This window comes from Bufo gargarizans, chromosome 5 (assembly GCF_014858855.1).
Source record: "Bufo gargarizans isolate SCDJY-AF-19 chromosome 5, ASM1485885v1, whole genome shotgun sequence".
Lineage (NCBI taxonomy): Eukaryota > Metazoa > Chordata > Amphibia > Anura > Bufonidae > Bufo > Bufo gargarizans.
Window position 1 is genome coordinate 413,876,125 of NC_058084.1, and position 21,943 is coordinate 413,898,067.

Below are 21,943 nucleotides of genomic sequence, written 5' to 3' on the forward strand. Positions count from 1 at the left end.
GATCTACATCTATAACCTCGGATAGATAGAGCCTTGTCTGGAAAATGATTTATCACGTCCCCTTCAAATAATTGGCTTTCCTATCGCTGCAGTGTCACAAGTATTTTTACCCCCTCCCCAAACGACTCTCACGTTCATTTCTTGCTTGACGGCGCCGGGAGCTGTCGAGCGATTCGCCTTCTATAATATATTGTTCAGAGACTGCACGTTGGCAAAGATTTGAACATGTTCTATTTCATCTTCCTGACTGGTTAGGGAGCGTGTTTATTGCGAGGCCACAGCATTGTCAGACCTCATAGAAATCTGTGTCGTTAGATTTGCAAGATCCAAGATCAGTAACGGCGCCAATGACAGCGAGGCACTGGCCTTATCACAGCACAATGCCTGAGACGCTGCCCTGGGACGCCGCGCCGGTGTCCTGCTGTGTATCCTGACAATGTTATCTGTCCTCTCAATATGCACTATCAAATGTCTGTCATGAGCACCGAAATTAATTTAGTGTCACCTGAAGACATGCAATTAATCTTTTTTTTTTTTCTGAGGTTTTCATAATACCTTTCCAAGAAGAGTCGTCTGTTTGGAGGATTTGGATTTTGGGGCTTAGAAGAAGATAAGGGAAATTAATTTTTCATCGGGGTTAATGCCAGCTACAATGGGCTGAGCGAGGCGGTTTGGGAATTTGTCAAGTGTTGTCACTTCAGAATAATGCTGCTTAACGTCTGCGAGTTGTAATCAAGAGATGTGATTTCTGTTGAGAGGGATTAATCAATTTGCTGGATGTATGTCGGCAGGATCTCTTCTTGGGGTTTGAGAGGGGAAAATAAGATTTGATCTGTCAAATTGCAGGAAGCTGACAGCAGCAGCACTTTGTATCCAAACACTTAACACGCCGACTGACGGCTCGGCCGCGCTCTTCATCTTCAGCTATTGAAAACATCTTCATTTTTCTATCACACAGACGGCTTATATTTTTTACCGCCGCCTCGGTGTACGTTGAGTGGTAACCGCTGCTCTTTTAAGTGCCAATCATGTCTTTTTGTGGTTGCAGTTTATCGTTCACATTTCCCATCTAAAGAGCATTCAGTCCTAAAATAATAAAGTCCTTGAATTGTCCCTTTTTAAAGTTAAGAATTATGTTGAACCAGATCTTGGTTGTCAGAGTATTGACATTGTAGCGCCCATAGTGGGCAGTGACCCAGCTTTCCTGGAGCCCTGAGTAATAAGCTACCTAAGTTAACATCAGTACTTTTATAAGGGCTCATGCGCACGGCGTACTTTTTGGTCTGCATCCGATTCATTTCAATGGGGCCGCAATAGATGTGGACAGCACTCAGTGTGCTCTACGCATGTGCACGTCTGTTCCACTGTGCCCCCCCACCCCAATGACATGCTGTATCTGCATCCGACCACTGCAGCCAGTCACTGACCCCCGCAATCATGCACCTTACTGGCATCATCGCTAAATGCTCATTTTAGGCTACTTTCACACTGGCATTTTGGTTTCTGTTTGTGAAATCCGTTCAGGTCGCTCATAAGCGGTCCAAAACGGATCAGTTTTGCCCTAATGCATTCTGAATGGATAAGGATCCGCTCAGAATGCATCAGTTTGCCTTCGTTCAGTCACCATTCCGCTCTGGAGGTGGACACCAAAACGCTGCTTGCAGCGTTTTGCTGTACACCTGACGATGCGGAGGAAAACTGATCCGTCCTGACACACAATGTAAGTCAATGGGGACGGATCCGTTTTCACTGACACAATCTGGCACAATAGAAAATTGATCCGTCCCCCATTGACTTTCAGTGGTGTTCAAGACAGATCCGTCTTGGCTATGCTAAAGATAATACAAACTGATCCGTTCTGTATTATCTGAATGGAAGCGTCTGAGCAGATCCATGACTGATCCGCACCAAACGCAAGTGTGAAAGTAGCCTTTGATGCATCAGATCAATAAAAAAAAATGATGTTTTGTTTTAATTCCATGTACTAGGCGCACTTCTGCAAGCAATTTTTTTCTGTTCTCTAAATGCATAGAACGTGAAAAATGATGCATCTTTGCAATAGGTCTTAATAAAAAAATGTCCTATTTATCTGTATGTTCTACATCTCCCATACAGACTATTCATCTCCATAGTAACAGACAACAAACACATTCTGTAGTCAGATCCTGCAGTCATATTTCTCCTCTGCTCCTGACTAACTTATTAAATGTACACTAGCCCAACATAGGGGGCAAGATTGTGGGATTACACTGCACAGAAGTTTTTTTAATTTAAAGGGGTTGGCCACTATATAAGTACTTTCCACTATATAGTGGGAGGTATGGTAAAAAAGAGTTTCCTAATATACTTTATCAAAAAAATCCAAATGGTAATGTTTTTATAATGAGCTCAGCCCCGCATTGCGTGCAGCCAGTTCGTCCATGGCTTTATTCTAACTGCACATGCGCTGCTTTTCTTAAAAAGAGCAGTGCATGCCCAATCTGCCCCTGCCACTGGCACACTCCCTGCTCCGACTTTGTCTCTATAACCGGCTTATTCATGTCAGAGTTCAGAACGGGAAGAAAAGTAAGAGTGCCTCTGATCCCCGACGGGCTCTTACTTTTCTTCCCGCTCCGAACTAGCAGTATTCCCCCCTCCGAACGGATAGTTATCCCCTATTCCAACTGGAATACACCGTTTTAAATATATAAGGTAAAAGACATATTGTAAAGATGGTCATAATTCTCACACCATTTGTTCTTCCCTAGGGAGAAAATATATCGGTGCAGGCTGCGGAACGCAGTCCACAGGTGCAGCTGTCGCAGCCCGCAGTCCAGCCTCCGCAGAGAATACCAGTTCAGCAAAGGCAACAGTTTCCACCCAGGGTTCAACAGAAAACCGGACCGGTAAGGAGAGTGACGCTGGGGAAAGGAAGCATTCAGCAGCAACAGAATCTGCCGTTTCCGCAGCAGTATGAAGCCAAAGCTCGTCCATTGTGTTCACTGACAGAGTCCACCCCCCGTGTGGTGAATAGCATCCATGGACAGCATCCGCCAAATAAGGTACAGCAGAGCTGAGTGGTGGTGTGAACCTTCTGCTCCATGCCGCTAGCAGCCGTGCATGTGTTGGTTTTTTAAGAACTACGAGAGACGACAAACTAACTTTGTGTCTTGTGCCATTGGCAGGTCATTATGCGAGGTAGAGGCAGAGGTGTAGGTGGACAGATGGGCAGAGGACGCCTGATGCCAAATAAACAAAACCTCCGTGTAGTGGAATGCAAGCCTCAGCCTTGTGTTGTGTCAGTTGAAGGGCTTTCTTCATCAACCAGCGATCAACAATTGAGAAATTTGCTGATGTCAGTAGGACCAATTCAGGTAGGTCACCCTCAGAACTATCCCTTGTCTGAAAGAAATGTCTGACTTCAGGGATCTAAACTTCTTGTGTAAAGTTAATGGTTCAGAGCAGAGTGTGCAGATACAACGAAATATAGACTACTTATCTGAGGCTGCAGTAAGATGATGGGTGACTACTTTTACACGGTAGTAGCGAGGCTTATTCCACAGCCCGTGATGCTAGTTTATTTGATGCACTAAACAGAGGTCCTAACCAAATTAAAAAGTAGGCACTGACTGGGATTGTGCACTCTGCATTAAATTTTATGGGAATAACATCTTGGCCGTTACCAAAAATCGGCATGTTTGGTACCCGGACTTCTTCACAGAAGTTCGGGTTTGGGTTAGTTGTTGTGTAGATTTTATTATTTTCCCTTAAAACATGGTTATAAGGGAAAATAATAGCATTCTTAATACAGAATGCTTAGTAAAATAGTGATGGAGGGGTTAAAAAAAAATAAAAATCATTTAACTCACCTTAATCCACTTGTTCGCGCAGCCGGCATCTCTTCTGTCGTCTTCTTTGAGGAAAAGGGCCTGTGGTGACGTCACTGCGCTCATCACATGATTCATCACCATGGTGATGGATCATGTGACGGACCATGTGATGAGCGCAGTGATGTCACCAAAGGTCCTTTTCCTCCTGGACAGCAAAGACGACAGAAGAGAAGTCGGGCTGCGTGAACGAGGTGAGATAAATAATTTAACCCCTCCAGCCCTATTGTACTTAGCATTCTGTATTAAGAATGCTATTATTTTCCCTTATAACCATGTTATAAGGGAAAAAAACAATGATCGGGTCCCCATCCCGATCATCTCCTAGCAACCATGCGTGAAAATCACACCGCATCCGCACTTGCTTGCAGATGCTTGCGATTTTCACGTAACCCCATTTATCTCTATGGGGCCTGCTTTGCGTGAAAAACACACAATATAGAGTATGCTGCGATTTTCACCTCACGCATTGCACCCGTGTGGAAATCTCGCCCGTGTGAAAGAGGCCATAAGCTGTTCATAAGTGATTTTTAAAAATTATGGTAGCGTCCCTTTAAAGGCATTTATTTTATTTTTTTCCGGATTACATATGCTACAATGTTTTGGACTACTATTTGGCCATGCCTCTGGTCTATTAGGCAGACACAGGCCCGGGTCCCTTTGTAAGGTGCCAGCTGCCATAGTAACGCATCTGTACACTAGAATCGCATGTCGTGGTCTTGATTGATGGTTCCAGCATTGTCACACTCTTCTATACAGAATACGCTGGACCCTTCAATCAAGACCATGGGAGAGGCATGGGGCAACGTTTACTGAGGAGAGTCTTGAGTACTTACCATGCTCAGGACCACCCTTGCGCACTTGCAGCTTCATTTGCATCGCCATGGCCACAAAGATATGTTCACCTATGTGTTTCAGACATCTACCTGGTAGTATAAGCTTAATGGGTCAAGTGGTGCGCCCATGTGTGGTTATAGCTACCATCCACTGTGCATGCTGTGAGCTCCCGGGCCCATTGTGTGCCCTGACATGTTGACCACTTAAGGACACAGCCAATGTTTATTTTTTGCTTTTCTTCCGCTCCCTACCATCCACGATCCTTAACTTTTGAAATTTTCCGTTCACATAGTTGTTATGAGGGCTCATTTTTTGAGGCACAAATTGTATCTTTTAAAGGCACAATTTAAATTGCTATAATTTGTATTGGAAAATGAGGGAATTTTTTTTTTTTTTTCTGAGGTGAAATTGAAAAAAACCGAAAACGCAATTCTGCCATGTTTTTGGGGTTTTATTTTTGCTGCATTATGTGCTAAAAATGACATGGCAACCTTATTCTGCAGTTCAATACGCTTACGACGATACCAAGTTTATAAAGCCTTTATTATGTCAGTACTTTAAAAAAAAAAACTTGCATCGAACTATATATATATATATATATATATATATATATATATATATATATATATATATATTTTTTTTTTTAAGCAAATTTTTTGAACATCACGGCTTTCACCCTGCATTATAAATATTGTTATATTTTAATAGTTCAGACATGGCGAATCAAATGAGGTTTGTTTTTTAAGTGTAAAACTGAATATTTTTTATTTTTTCCGCTATGCATGATGAAAAAGTTTAATAAAAAAAACTGCCTGCTAGCATTCCAGGTTCAGCACAAAGCTGAAGTGCATGCATGTTACCGCTGCTGGTCAATAAGTGACCTATATCAGAACCTATAAAATGCAACAAAAGTAGCCAGGAGATTCTGCTTATGGTACAGTGTGCCTGAACGGGCTCCTATAGCATGATAACTTTTGTGAACTAACTGAAACCAGATAGAATGTACAATATTATCTAGACATCTGTCAGCAGATTTGTACCTATGACCCTGGCTGACCTGTTACATGTGCACTTGGCAGCTGAAGGAATCTGTGTTTGTCCCATGTTCATATGTGCCCGCATTGCTGAGAAAAATTATGCTTTAATATATGCAAAAGAGCCTCTAGGAGCAATGAGGGCGTTACCATTACACCTAGAGGCTCTGCTCTCTCTGCACTTTGACTTTAGGAGAAGTCATGGCTAGGTGTGATCACATTTACACGTGCTTGGCCCTGTCAATCAAAGTACAGAGGGTGTGGCAGTTGCAGAGAGAGCAGAGTCTCTAGTGCTGGCTTTACATGGCAGATTATCGGGATGAACGTTCCTGCGAGCACTTATTCCTGACAATCTAACCGTCTAAAGGTGCAGCCGATGAACAAGCAATACGCAGCCCTTCACCCCCCCTGAACGAGCAGCCATTCGTTAGGAAAGAACGCTTCCTTCCCATTAATCAGCTGCTGACAGATGTCCTTTGTAGGGGGTCTGACCAGTTTTATACCTATCGCATTGTTCAATGGGGGACACAGACATGACACAGATGTTACATTTTGTTAACTTTTTCAGTTTCTCCAAATCGCCCAAAAAGTAGTTTTCTGAAATGCTAATGAGCCATCGCAAGTGCCCCGGGGCAGAACGTTTGTTTTAAGTGCCCAGACCTTACTCGCGCCTAACTCCTAGCCTTAGTGTTCTCTGGCCAGCCCTGTGTCTGTGTGGCATCCCCCTGTAGCCCAAATCTCGGTCCTTCACACATCACCGCCAGGCCCGTGCATGCGCATTGCTCTGCCCACTGTGGGCAGAGGCACAGAGATTTACAGTGCGCCTGTGTTGGTTACTGCTGTCTGCTCACGCTGCACCTCTTCCGTGGCTCTGATTTAGCACCAGTAACCGGCGCATGCGCGCTGTATATCACTGGGAGGAGAGGGAAGCGGCTTTGCCAAGGTGCGCAACCCCTTTAAAGGGAGTTTCTCACCCCCGAAATCTGTTTCAAAATAAGTATATGTAGGGAAGGTGTCCCCAAATATAAGCATACAGGGTGGCGTTTGTATTTTTATTTTATTTTTATTCACAGATTCCTGGAAGGGGGCACAGGGTCGCCTGCGTCCCTGTATCCCCGGGAGGCTGGCCGGTGTACCTGATTCACCGCCTTGCCTCCCCCAAGAAGCTAAAGTGGACCAGGGCAACCTCGCTCCCCTGCTTCCCCCCAGCAAAAGGGTCACCCTCTCTTCAGCCCTTCTCTGCCTGGACCCCTGTCGCCTCGTGCCAGCGGTCATAGGGTGGCCCTGCTGGTGATGCATCTGAGGGTGAAGAACACAGATGAAGACAGGTAAGTAGATCTGCTTCATCCTCAGCTGCCAGTGGCTTCCCCAAGGGCTCTCCCTCCCACACATCTGTGGAGACATCAGCAAAGGAGAGGATCTCCTCCATGTTCTTACATCGTCCGGATCGCACCGCGCGATTAACCAGGATTGGTATTAGACGGCAGCATAGCCCCAGACTGCGCTTATGCGCCGGGGACGGGGAACGCATTCTTAGGGCGCCGGGCACCACGTTCACCGCAGCGGTCCCTGTACCGCTGCGGGTAGGCAAGGATCATGGGGGAGCATTAGGCACGCTGGCCGCAGCATCAGCGGTCACGTGCGCAGAGCGGGGGGCGCGGCCTCCCCACTTCAGCATTAGGCTGCCGCTCCCGGGCTGAAAGGGGGCGTGGCTTATTCTCCCACCCTAGTTAAACTTCCTGCTTCTTCCCCGGCGCTGCATGGGTAGGACACAGGACCTGGGACCTCCATACTGGTAGGCGATCGATACCCCCATCCAGCAGGAGATTTGACCATGTCTGACCCGGCCACTGACCCCCCTCAGGCACCTTGTAGGACCACTTACTATGCCTGCTCTTTGTGCTCGGCAAAATTCCCTCGTGGTCAGTCACTATCACTGTGCTCTGCATGTCAGGAACCTGCACAGAGCCATCCCCCTAGGGCACAACAGCGCACAGAAGCCCTGGATCGTCCTGTCCAGGGGGAACCAGACTGGGCAACGGCAGTGGAAGACCTCTCTAAGATCTCCCATTCCACCCTTTCATTGCTGGGTCGTTTAGTGGAGAAATCGCCACCGTTGCAATCCGCACAGTCGCATTGCACACAAACCAGAGGCAGACTTCCTAGTAAGCGCCCCAGAGCAGGCACCCGTTCCTCCTCTGACGCCTCAGCATCCCCCCCTGCTCCTGGCTCCCATTCACAGGCGTCCTCCCTTTTAGGCGACGCACTGTCAGAGGGAGAGCTTGGGGATTCGGATGCAGATATGGATCTGGAGCAGTCTTCTCAGATTGCATCCAAGGTGGATAGCCTGATTTCGGCAATAAGGGACACCTTCCGGGTTCAGGAGGACCTTCCCTCCACTAGCCAACAAGGGGTGTTGTTTCTGCGTGCAAAACAGACCCCCAAGGCGTTCCCATTACACAAAGATTTTTCTGTCATTGTCACCAAGGCTTGGGACCAGCCAGGTTTGCGTTTTGTTATTCCGAAACGCCTAGACCTACTCTACCCTTTTCCACGCGAGTCCGTGGAAAAATGGTCCTCCCCACCGAAGGTGGACCCACCGGTTGCTCGCTTGGCAAAATCTACGACCATTCCGGTGGCGGATGGCTCTTCCCTCCAGGATCCAGTGGACCGTCGCGTAGAGTCACTCTCTAAGTCAATCTTTACGGCGAGCGGTTCGGCACTGCGTCCGATTTTCGCCTCTGCCTGGGTAGCCAAGGCGGTTTCGGAGTGGTCCCTCCGTTTGAGCCAGGACATTGTGTCCGACCTTCCTCCCGCTGAACTTCAATTGTCGGCGCTCCAAATTTCTCAAGCGGGAAAATATCTCTGTGAAGCGGCACTGGATGCTGGGTCGATGGTCGCCCGTTCTTCGGCTCTCGCCACTTCGGTCCGCCGGTAGTTGTGGCTCAAGGCCTGGAAGGCTGATTCTTCATCTAAACGCTCCCTGTTGAGGCTTCCGTTTTCTGGGTCTCGGCTGTTTGGGCCCAAACTAGATGAGATTATTTCAGAAGCCACGGGTGGGAAAAGCACCCATCTGCCCCAACCCAAGGCAAAGCGGCCTTTTCAGTCCAGAACTGCGTCTTCTCGCTTCCAGTCCTTTCGCTGTTTTTCGGGCACCCGTTCAGCACCCACCTCAGCGGCGGGGCCGCCCAGTCAGGATCGGCGGAAAGGCCCGTCCTTTAAGCCCCAACAGGCCTGGCGTCCGCGTGCTCAGCAGCCTCGCACAGCCCCAGGTAAGCAGCCTTCAGCATGAAGGTTTGTCCCCACCCTCTCAGGTGGGGGGGGCGTCTCCTCCTGTTCCAGGAGATTTGGCACGCCCACCTTCCGGACGCATGGGCGCTCAAGGTCGTCTCCTAGGGCTACAAAATAGAGTTCAGGTCTCTTCCCCCCAACCGTTTTTTCCTCTCCCAGCCCTCCAGGGATCCCTTCCGGGCCGCGGCTTTTTTGCACGCTGTCCAGTCACTGCTCTCCCGGGGGGTGATTTCACCTGTTCCCTCGGAGGAACGGTTTACAGGTTTTTTTTCCAACCTGTTTGTGTTCCCCAAAAAGGAGGGCGATGTGAGGCCGGTGCTGGACCTCAAACTTTTGAACCGTTATCTGCGGGTTCAAAGGTTCAGAATGGAGTCCCTCCGTTCCGTGGTTGCTTCACTGGTAAAAGGGGAGCACATGGCGTCATTGGACATACAGGATGCGTACCTCCACATCCCCATCGCCACAGCCCACCAACGGTTCCTCCGATTTGCCATCCAGTCAGATCACTACCGGTTCGTCGCTCTGCCGTTCGGTCTGGCGACGGCCCCGCGGGTATTTACGAAGGTTCTTGCCCCCCTTCTGGGGATTCGGCGATCCAGAGGCATTACCCTTTTCCCGTATCTGGACGACATCTTGGTCAAGGCCCCTACAGCGTCGCAATGCGAAGAGAGTCTTCGGATCACGATGAGCACCCTCACTCGCTTCGGGTGGATTCTCAACCTGAGGAAGTCATGCCTGTCTCCTACCACTCAGATAAGGTTCTTGGGCATGACTCTGGACTCCGAGGCTGCCGTGGTACGTCTGCCACTGGACAACAGATCGGGCATTCAGGATGCGGTGCGTCTGCTCATCCAGCGCCACAGGGTGTCGATTCGCAGCTGCATGCGAGTACTGGGTCTGATGGTGGCCTCATTCGAGGCGATACCGTTCGCCCAATTCCACACCAGGGAGTTTCAGAGGCTCATTTTGTCCTCCTGGGACAAGTCCCGGGATTCGCTGGACCTCAGGATCTCGCTGTCTCAGCCCGTGCGCGCGGCTCTTGGCTGGTGGATGGTACCGGACCACCTGTCCTCGGGGAAGTCTTTCCTCCCAGTGTCATGGACGGTGGTTACGACCGACGCCAGCCTCCGCGGCTAGGGAGGGGTCTTCGGTACCCGGACAGCCCAAGGCGTTTGGTCTCTGTCGGAGTCCAAACTACCTATCAATATACTGGAGCTCCGGGCCATCTACCTCTCCCTCTGCCATTGGACCCCCTATTTGCAGGGCCGTCCGGTCAGGATACAATCGGACAACGCCACAGCGGTTGCCTATATCAACCACCAAGGGGGGACTGCAGCGGGACGGTGATGAACGAGGCCGCAAGTATTCTGCAGTGGGCGGAAGCCCATGTCCCGGTGATCTCGGCAATATTCATCCCGAGTGTGGACAATTGGACAGCGGATTTCCTCAGCCGAACGACGGTGGACTCGGGGGAGTGGTCTCTCCATCCGGAGGTGTTCAAGGACCTTTGTCTCCGGTGGGGTCGCCCGGAAGTGGATCTGATGGCATCCAGGCTAAATCACAAACTCCCGTGCTTCCTGTCTTGCGCAAGAGATCCGATGGCGTACGACGTAGACGCTCTCGTGGCACCGTGGGACAACTTCGCGTTTCTGTACGTGTTCCCTCCGTTGCCGCTCCTGCCGCGGATCCTTCGCAGAATCAGGTTGGAGGGCATTCAGACGCTTCTGATCGCCCCAGACTAGCCTCGTCGAGCTTGGTACTCGGAGCTCGTTCTTCTTCTGGGGGACGTGCCGTGGCCTCTTCCACTCAGACCCGACCTGCTCTCACAGGGCCCAGTCTTCCACCAGGGTTTACATACGCTGCGTTTAACGGCGTGGCTATTGAAACCTTCCTGTTGAGGCAAAGGGGTTTCTCTGATGCGGTCATTCGCACGATGATTAGGGCTAGGAAGCCCTCCTCCGCCAAAATCTATTATCGGACGTGGAAGTCCTTCCTTAAATTCTGTGAGGACAGAGATCTTCCTTCCAGGAAGTTTTCCCTCCCTACGGTGCTGGCCTTTCTTCAGGCGGGTTTAGAGCTGGGACTAGCTCCGAGTTCGCTGAAAGGACAGGTTTCTATTCTTTCAATTTTTTTCCAGCGTATGCTGGCGGTATTGGGTCCGGTCAAGACCCTCATACAGGCGGTGGCTCACACCGCGGCCCCTTATCGGCCACCGTTGCATTCCTGGGACCTGAATTTGGTGCTGGTGGCGCTCCAGTCCGAACCGTTTGAACCTCTGCGAGGAGCCTCCCTCCGCATGCTTTCATGGAAGGTCGCGTTTCTGGTTGCCATTACCTCCATCCGTCGGGTGTCGGAACTGGCGGCGCTCTCTTGCAAAGAACCCTTCTTGGTGTTCCATCAAGACAAGGTGGTACTCCGGACAGTGCCGTCGTTCCTTCCGAAGGTGGTGTCGGCGTTTCATGTTAATGAGGACATTGTTCTGCCCTCTTTTTGCCCTGAGCCTTCTCCACCTAGGGAGGTGGCTCTCCACCGTCTGGATGTGGTACGGGCCTTGCGGATCTACCTGTCAGTGGTGGCCCCCTTTAGACGCACGGATTCCCTGTTCGTGATCTCGGAAGGTCCTCGTAAAGGTTTGGCAGCCTCCAAGGTGACGATTGCTCGGTGGATTAGATCGGCCATTGCCTAGGCCTACCGCTCCAAGGGCAGGGTTCCTCCTCCCGGTATCACGGCTCACTCTACCAGGGCGGTCGGGGCTTCTTGGGCTCACCTTCACCACGCTTCCGCGTCTCAATTGTGTAAGGCAGCGACTTGGTCTTCTTTACACACCTTCACGAAATTTTACCGGGTGCATTCTTTCGCCTCGGCGGATGCAGCTCTCGGTCGCAGAGTTTTACAGGCGGCAGTGTAGTGTCTTACATGAGGGAGTTGGGGCCTGTGGTTGTTGTCCCGCCCCGGGGACTGCTTTAGGACGTCCCACGGTCCTGTGTCCCCCAATGATATGAGCGAGAAAACAAGATTTTTGTGAACTCACCTGTAAAATCTCTTTCTCGCTTTATTCATTGGGGGACACAGCACCCACCCATTTTTTCTCGTTGTTCTGAGGCCAGTGGGTCCAAGTTGCCGGTTGGGACTGGTGTCCGGTTCGGTTTTTGTTGGGCAGTGGTCCTTACTGGTTGTGTTTTGTTTCGGTACTGTTTCTCCTACTGCTGAAGCACAAACTGATATGCTCTCTCCAGGCTGGAGGGGGTATAGCCTGCAGGGGAGGAGCTAACAGCTTTCAGCCTAGTGTCGCCTCCTAGTGGCAGCAGCAAGCTATACCCACGGTCCTGTGTCCCCCAATGAATACAGCAAGAAAGAGATTTTACAGGTGAGTTCACAAAAATCTCGTTTTTTCACCCCACAAAGAATTTTTCCCAGAATTTTTCAGTACTGTTGTATTGTAAATTATATGGTGCCAGTAAAAAATACAATTTGTCCTGCAAAAAAAAAAAAACTTTCATCTGGGTATCGGAAAAGTAAAAAATAAATAAAACACATTGCTCTTGGAAGGAGAAACCAAAAATTGACCTGGTCCTCGAAGTGTTAAGTGCCTGTTACATGTGATCACTAAGCAGTATATTTTGTGTTCTGAAACCTTCATTGGTAAGAACTTGTGCCTGGAGGCCATTTTTCCCTGCATGCCTAGGGCTCCCGCACATGACCGTATTTTCTTTGTGTCCGTTACATTTTTTTATATATTTTTTTGCATCCCGTATGCGGAACCTTTCACTTCAATGCGTCCGTCAAAAAACGGAAATGACTGTGTGCCTTACGTTTCCGTATGTCTGCATGGCTGTTCCACAAAAAAAATTGAACAAGTCTTAGGCTACTTTCACACCTGCGTTAGGTGCGGATCCGTCTGGTATCTGCACAGACGGATTCGCGACTATAATGCAAACGATTGTATCCGTTCAGAAATAGTTTTTATTTATTTTTTGTTCATGATAATGCAAACGGATCCGTTTTGACTTACATTGAAAGTCAATGGGAGGCGGATCCGTTTTGAATTGCACCATATTGTGTCAGTGAAAACTGATCCGCTCCCATTGACTTACATTGTAAGGCTGAACAGAGGCAAACTGAGACGTTCTGAACGGATCCTTATCCATTCAGAATGCATTGGGGCTAAACTGATCCATTTTGGGCCGCTTGTGAGAGCCCTGAAACGGATCTCACAAGCGGACCCAGAAACGCCAGTGTGAAAATAGCCTTATTCTTGTCCCTTTTGCAGATGAGGACTTTTTGCAGATCCGTGTTTTTCAGACCGCAAAATGCATACGGTGGTGTGCATGAGCCCTTAAACTGTGCTTTTCTCATCAGTTTTGCTTTTTAGCCAAATCTCCGATTATTCCTGTAGACCAGGGATGGCCAACCTGCGGCTCTCCAGCTGTTGCAGAACTACAACTCCCAGTATGCCCAGTCTGCCTACAGCTATCAGCCTACAGCAGGGCATGGTGGGAGTTGTAGTTTTACAGCAGCTAGAGAGCCGCAGGTTGGCCAGCCCTGCTGTAGACAGTGTGGCCATGTTTGTTGGTTTTACTATCTAGGCTTCATGTCCTGATTTGTGTTCATTATGCCAATGTCTGTCTGCGTGTGTTTGAGATCTTCTTCAACATCCCGTCAATTAAGTTGGAAGGGTTTGTGTTGGCGACACCCTCGTTACGAGGAACCTGCTCCATCTTGGAAATACTAAAGCCTAAGTAGATCCTGGTGACCTATTCAAAAACAACGCAGAGATTTCAGTTAAACGCTGATCCATGTTAAATGTCCTCATGTTTTGGTGCCTAGAGCTCCTCTGTTCTTTTCGAAGGGGCCAGGGCTCCAGATGGTGACCAAAACGGTCGCCAATGCGCCTTAAAATTTTCAGATGGCGACAAGACTTTTTAGTCTTGTCGCCATTTGCGACTGTACCGCCGCGATCCTGCGCAGCCTATGTTCTCTTCAGTAGCACAGCACAGTCAGTGGAGAAGGAAGGAGTCCCTCCCTCTCCACTGTGACGCGGCCGCCACTACCACCAATGGGCAGGGAGGAGGAGGGGAGGAGCTGTCGCCACTGCGCCACCAATGAATGTAAAACATAAGTATAGGCAGCGGTATCACAGACCCGGCACCCGGCCTCAATAACGGGGCATGCGATCTGTGGCACCTGAGGGGTTAATTACCGCAGATCGCATGCCCTGTTATTGAGGCCGGGTGCCGGGTCTGTTATACCGCTGCCGACAGGAGTTAAAGAGGACCTTTCATGGGTACAAAGAATATTAACTTATTAGTAGCAGGCTGCATAGAACGGCGCCTAGGGATCTAAGTGCACTTACTATTAGTCCTGGGTGCCGCTCCGTTCGCCCGCTGTGGCCCCCGGTAATTTCAACATTTAGAGCAAGGAGGAGGAGACGCCAGTGTCTGTCCTTCTCCCTGACAGCAGCGCTGACCAATCACAGCGCAGAGAGAGGGAGTTGTTTTTTTCTCCCTCTCTCTGAATCAACAGTCGGCAAAAAAAAATAATGTGGAAGGAACACAAACCGCACCCGTATGTTGCGAATCCCTGGTTTACGGACTGAAAAACGGTCCTAATGCTACTATTGTCTAAGGTATGGATAAACCGCATGGCACACTGTATAAAAAAGTGCATTCTGTAGTTTATTTAGTGACAGCGCAGTTCTATGGAGCCAAAAAGAGATCTGAATCACTGGTTTTACAGGTAAGTAATAGTTCAGAGGTGCTAGGTCACCCATCTGTGGTCCAAATCAGAATTTACTTTAATTGTCCCCGTTAATAAGTTTGAGACCCCTTTCTACGGGTGTGTTGGAAGTGTTCCGGTGTGGGCCAGTAATGAAATCTGTGTACTTTCTCAGCACGTGTTTTTGGAACCGCAGAGACAGATTATCCTACAGTAAGTTTTGTGCATTAGGATTAAGGCATCAGGTGGTTTTGTTATGAAGCAGGTTTGTAAAGTCTAGACCAATGGTGACCATTTTGAGTTATTCGTAGTCTGGAAGTCCTCTTAGGACAGTAAGTTTGAGCATGCCTGTATGGGCGAGCCACATCTAAGTCTAGAGGTGCAGAACATGTATTGATTACAGCAAAATACGGAATAGCAAAATGTAACTATGTAGTACATACAGAAGACTGGCAGTGCCTTGTGCGATGGTATATGAAGACCTAGTGTGCCATAAGTTGTGTATGCAGACAAGAACATAACCAAGGGTCTAGACTTTGACTGGAGCGCCTGTGTTAAAGGGACACTAAAATCCCATTTCTCTGTCACATATTATAATGCTTTAAAGTATTTTTACTCCAGGGGGCACCTGTTTTGTTGTCTCCATATTTCCACCCTTTAGTCCTAGTGCAGTAAGTTTAGGGTATGTGGGCAGTTTCTATAGCTTTTTTATGGGGGGGGGGGGGGTCCTTATTTGTAGGTTTAGTGTCCCTTTAATTTTTTTTATGCTGTTCTGTTTTTTAAGTTGCAAGCTATGCCTGCAAAATATTCTGCTTGCTCCTGAACTTGATTGATTCGCATGTTGTCCTCTTTTGGGGGAATTATTGGCAAACCCCCGTCCTGGCCAGACCTGCTCTCCACTGCTGGGTCCTGACTCCTTTACTCCTCAGCTGCCTTGCTCGGGTCCCACACTCTCAATATTGAAGGGGGGATGGCGAGATGTCTCAGCGTCCACTGATTGGCTCTTGTGACGTCAAAGCATATGGTGACAGCAGGGGACCCTAGTGATGGGTAGCACATAAGTATACTTCCCTTTTGCAGGTCTGACTAGGAGGCGGTTTTCCCAAAAAATTGTATTGCCCCTTAAAAATGAATCATTCAGTATGGTGTCTGCAAGAAATGCAGGTCCTACACAGATTGAAAAATGGTCATGTGCCTAAATATATTTTAATATACGTCTGATAAAGCATACTTTTGTTGTCTTCAAGACTACGGACATTAACCAATTATATTAATTCCGGTGAAGTAGCATATTTTGCATGGCAAAGACTGTGAAGAGGCAGACATGAACTTTCTTTATATGGTCTATATGTTTTATTCTTCTGTATGGACTAATCTGGTAGTCCGACCACTGGGACCATTATCTAAGTTTCTTCAGAATTGAAATGAACAATGTTCTCTAGATCTTTGGCGTCCCCATTATTGGTGTGTATCGTTGGATCAAAAATTATTTTAAATTTATGAGCCCTTTTTAAAGGGGCCCTGAACATATGATCGTCCGGGGGGTCTGACACCCTCTTGTTGATCAGTTGTTTCGGGATAATCCAGTTGAAACTTTCAGAAAGAACTTTCATGTCTGCAACCTCTAGGTTAATGGAAAATGTCACTGTAGGTTTCTCATACTTTTGCTTATACTTTGTAAGGCTCTATTCACATCTGTGTTGCAAATGGAGGCCAGTCAGAATACCAGACACCTTTGTGGATCCCAACAGACCTCATCATAACTCAGTGAGGCATTGGGGGCCACCTTCCCTCTAAGAATTCAGCATAAGGGCTCATGCACATGAGCGTAATGTCTGAGTGCCTGCAGCTTATGAAACACAATTCCGTACATTGTATAGCGGCCGTGCTTGATATTTTATCTCGGCCTCATTCAGTTAAATAGGCTGAGCTGCTCCTAGGCCACGTGATCGACGAATGTGTCATCACTGGCAAAGGAAAAGCAGTGAGAACGCCACGGCACTCACAGGACCTCCTTGCCAATATTCCTGGTGGTCTAGGACAGTCAGGGTTAATGTAGGAATCCCTGGTGGTCTGGGGCAGTAAATGGGTTAATTACAGTATACTTTGTGGTCTCGGACAGTGAAGGGGTTGTCTCCAAGCTCCAGTTTTGTTCAGGGTGTAACGGGACACTGAACACTAAGGCCCCTTTTAGACGAGCGAGTGTCTCGCTCCGGACTTGCAGCGAGGCTCCCGGCCTGAACTTCCAGCACTGACCGGGTCACATAGCATTATATTGATTTATGATGCTATGTAACTCTTACAGTTCTGAAATGTATTGGATAACACTGGCAGCATTATGTCAATAAAATCCAATACATTCCAGAACTGTAAGGGTTACATGGCATCATAAATCAATATAATGCTGTGACCCTGGCAGTGCTGCAAGTCCAGAGCGAGACACTCGCTCGTCTGAAAGGATCCTAATAGTTAAGCTCCCTGTTTTCACCCTGTAATCGGAGGAAATGGAGAGGACGCAAGAATGGTGCATGCTGTATGCATGTGAACTGCACTGTTTACTTGTATGGGCCCTTGTGCTGTGAGGGTGCAGTCTAGCCCCATATAGTACATGGATGGAAAATGCCGTCATGTGAATTGGGTCTAAGAGGGGATAGTTTATGAGCTGCTCTTCCATGCAGCTTAGAGGGAACAGTGGTCTGGAGATCCTGGTATGGTTTCCTTTATAAACTAAAGCTACTAGATGTGAACAGAGGAGAGGGGAGGGCTGCTTTAGCTGCTCAGGTATTAGGATTGGTAGCAGTTTCAGATGTGAGCCTTGTCTTGTTTGAAAGCTCGCAATGCGAGAATCACAGCGTTGCATCCGTTGCGTCGGAAGATATTGCTGTAAGAAGTCGGGGTGGCAGAGGATACAGTTGATAGTGAAAGTAAAAACAGGTTTCACTGATTTCATGCCTGACTTAATTTCTAACAGCTGTATCTTCAGATGTAATAACTATAATGCTGTGATTCTTGTGTGGTATCGTCTGAAAGCTTGAAATGTTAACTTTCAAACAAAGCCAGGCTCATATCTCTAGCTGTTACCAATCCCAAGATATGAGTAGATAAAGGAGCCCCCTCTTCAGAAGTATGGATTGCTTTGGGCACTTGGAACAGCAAACTGCACCCAGACGGGCACCTGGGAGCAATGTTTCAGCAGAATAAAAGCACTTTTTCTGGACATGGAATATAGACACAAAGTACACAGGGGTGTTGGTGGGAATGTATTTGCAATATTCTGTGTTGCAATGCTTTTGTTTATATAGGTGAAAACAACGTGACAGACTCCCTTTAACCCGTAGGATACCAGCACCGTACATGTACGGCACTGGGACAGAAATCCCAGCGCCCTACCGCTACAGCATGCTGATCGGGCGGGCGCAGGAGCTGCAGGGGTCCGGCAGTCAATGATAGCCGGACCCATGCTATATGCGCCGGCAGCGGTGAAAACACCAATGCCAGCACATTAACCCTTGCACTGCCGCGGTCAGCGCTGACCTTGGCACGTGCGGTATCCTGCCGGGTGTGGGGTGGCCATCGGGTCCTTGCGCTGCTGTTACGGGGACCTGATGGCAGGGAAGGGAGCCAGATGCCTTCCCGGATAGCCTGTGAGATCCAGCCCCCTGGATCTCGCAGGAAGCAAGCTGTACACTGGTAATACACTTACAGCTAATGCTTTACAATACAGAAGTATTGTAATGCATTGTAAAGGGGATCAGACCCTCAAAAGTTGAAGTCCCAGAGTGGGACCAAAAATAAAGTGGAAAAAGTTTAAAAAAATAAATAAATACAAAAAATAGTTTTACAATTGCACCCATAGACCTATCCATCAAAATCTGCGCTGCAAAAGCCATATGGCTGAGTCCTGCCATGTGCCCCCACAGCAGTTTACCACCACATATGCCGTATTCAGGAGAAAATGGGTAACAAATTATGGGTGCTTTTTCCCCTGTTACCACTTGTGAAAATGAAAAATTTGGGGCTAAAGCAACAGTTTATTGGAAGAAACAAAACTGCCGGCTTTCTCACTGCGCCAAATACTGAACGGAATGGCGCAGGCGCGAGATTTACACGGCAGACGGGGCCAGCAGGTGAAACAACCAACACTGGCCTGGCCATGTCAATCAAGACAGAAGGGCGTGGAAATGAGGTGGGTGAACGGAGCCTCTAGAAGCCGGTCCTTCTAGAGGCCAAAACGGGGGCATACTTAAATAAAAGAAATGCAGAGTTAAATTCAGGTGACATTTTCACATCTATAATGTCATACTGATTAATTTAGAAAATTGAGGTGACAGAAACCCTTTAAGGTGAAAAGTGGCCCGGTACTGAAAGGGTTAATCCCCTTATGTACAATACATTTACTTACAAATTGAGCGACTTGCATTGTATTACTTGTACTGATCCTAAATTACAGCCTGTTTTTCATAGTCAACAGTTGCATTCACAACTCTGCAGGCTTCAGAGCTGAAATCTCCTAGCATTCCTTGCTGACTCAATTTCTGCAATGCTACTGTAGTTTGCATTCTGGGAGATGTAGGATTTACACCAGGTACGTGGAGATGCATTTGGTAACCAGCTTGTTCTTGGCTTCTGAAAGCAGTTTGCAGAACTTTGAGTTCAGCTCTTGAGTTCTAAAACTGGCTTTAACTATGGATCAGTGCAAGATCTCCCCATATTAGTGGTGAGACAGTCAAGCATACACACTTCAACCTAAAGTCTGCTGGGGATAGCCAAGTGCTGTCATCTCCAGAAATCCCAAAGACACAGCAAACATGCTTGACCACCAATCCTTTCATTAAGGGGAACACAGTAGAGAGAAGAGGATAAGTTTGTGTTGGCAAAACCAGTTTATTGGGATTTTTATTGAAGTGTGACGGCTCTTTGTCACCTTGCAGCACAATATATAATTTTTATTAGTACTTTAAAGAGGACCTTTCATGCAATTTTATTAAGGGAGATATATACCTGTACTTGTGGGGTACTGCCTGTTGATGCTGCCACCCTGCTTAATTTTTTTTAAATATGCCCCGCTGGATTTCTCCCGCTCAGTATGCGGAGGAGACTGAGTCTTTCTCCGTGGGCGTCTCCTTCTCCCTGGCTGTAGCGCTGATCAATCGCAGAAAGGTTATTTGTGATGCTCTGCGCTGCAATTGGACAGCGCTACAGCCAGGGAGAAGGAGACGCCCACGGAGAAAGACTCCGTCTCCTCCGCATACTGAGCGGGAGAAATCCGGCGGGGCATATGAGGCATATTTTAAAAATCAAGCAGGGTGGCAACATCAGGAGGGGGGTACCCCGCAAGTACAGGTATATATCTCTCTTAATAAAATCGTATGAAAGGTCCTCTTTAAGTTGGGAATGTAACAATGGGGGGAATTTATCATGAGGGGAATTTTTAAAGTCTGTTTTGAAGAAGTCTGCATTGTCTGATAAATCTGTTTTAATTAAGTCCAATGTTTGTTTCAAGATGTTACTGTACTTTCTATACATCACCTGTACTGGAGTAAGAGTGAGACAATTTTTGGGGGACTTTTTAAAAAGTCTCTGCCTTTCTAGCAGATTTAAAGGGGTATACCGGTTTTAATTATTATATTTTATTTATTTGGGGAATAGGATGTTGAACTATTTTCCAATATACATTTGACATTTTGCTCACATACTTTTGAGATCCATACCGTAGCTTCTCCGTAAAGCACAAAATAGCACGGCCCGTTTTATTTCTGTAAAATGCATCCATAGGAGAGCTGGATAAGAATATGCCCAAGTGTCTAACACGTGGATAGTAGTGTATATAGAGAGCAGAACATAAAAGTATATACAGTTTTACTACCTGCAGCAGTATCTCATCATGTCATCGCCTAGAGACAGGCAGCCATTTTACATCACCTAGAGACAGGCCACCATGTAAGTACACCCAGTGATGTAGTTACTGCAAAAACCACAATCAAAATCATGATTCCACTGCTAGACCTATTTACTTACCACATGGTTGTCATGTCTGCTGATCCAGCACATGTATGGCATGTAGCACTGCTGCTTACTGAATAGTATAGGGCAGTGATGGCGAACCTTTTAGAGACCGAGTGCCCAAACTGCAACCCAAAATCCACATATTTATACAATGTAACCTGAATACTACAGTCCATGTACGTTTTCACTTATCTATAATATCCTGCCTAAATTCAGTGCGCTGCCTGTGCTGTTCATAGTGCATCCTGCGTTGATGAATGGCAGAAAAAGTCTAAGGCATATTGGTACACCATAGACTTTTTCTTGGGTGCGGGTGCCCACAGAGAGGGCTCTGAGTGCCACAGGTTCGCCACCACTGGTATAGGGCGTCATGTAACTGATGTAGTGTTTCAGTTAGGCCATGGATATATTACACAGAAGTGATGCATGGATTATGCTTGGGCTAATCCAACTATTAATCGAGTACTCTAATAACCGAAAACTAATTAAAAGAGCATTTTTCTTTATAAAAACTCATCAGCCCCTCAGTGGCACCAGCTTTTAATTACATGTATATTAGTAAATGGTATGATTTCCTATCATATAAACCAGTTAAACAAATTTATAAAAAATCTGGAATACCCCTTTAAGCCGGATCAACTAACTGTGGTCACTTTCCGAGCTAAAGCTGCAGTGAGTGGATTAAAAATTCAGAATGTCTCAACATTTTTGTACAAGTACAAAATGTCTCAAAGCCTTCTATTCAGACTTTAAGCCAAACTTCTGAAGTGTCTGGCTTCATAAATTCCCCTCAAGGTTTCTTACTTTAAGTAGTTTTTTTTATTTTCGCACAATTTTTGTTCACAATTTGCTGTTGGTTCCATATATTTAAAGCTTAACTCCACAAAAAACCTAAAATAACTCCTGTCGCAAGGGTTCATTTTTGGGGTTAAAGGGGACATTCAGTCATTGGATGTCTGAACATATCATTATAGGTCCATTCACATGTCCACAATTTCGTTCCACATTTTGCGGAATGGAATTTCGGACCCATTCATTTCTATGGGGCAGCACGATGTGCTGCCCGGATCCGGAATTCCGATCCCGAAAAATATAGAACGTGCCCTATTCTTGTCCGCAATTGCGGACAAGAATAGGCATTTTCTATTAAGTGCCGGCGATGTGTGGTCCGATGTCCGTGTTTTGTGTCTATAG

The 21,943-nt window shown here is 47.4% G+C and overlaps 1 protein-coding gene across 3 annotated transcripts in view; it reads left to right on the top strand.

The window, feature by feature from the left end:
• The window catches only part of RBM33 (RNA binding motif protein 33), a 111,208-nt gene that overhangs the window by 77,347 nt on the left and 11,918 nt on the right, over positions 1 to 21,943 (top strand). For all 3 annotated transcript variants that reach the window (XM_044293010.1, XM_044293008.1, XM_044293009.1), the window contains exons 16-17: positions 2,748 to 3,041; positions 3,165 to 3,353. In XM_044293010.1, coding sequence (XP_044148945.1) covers positions 2,748 to 3,041; positions 3,165 to 3,353 — 483 coding nt within the window. The remainder of the gene's footprint in view (positions 1 to 2,747; positions 3,042 to 3,164; positions 3,354 to 21,943) is intronic.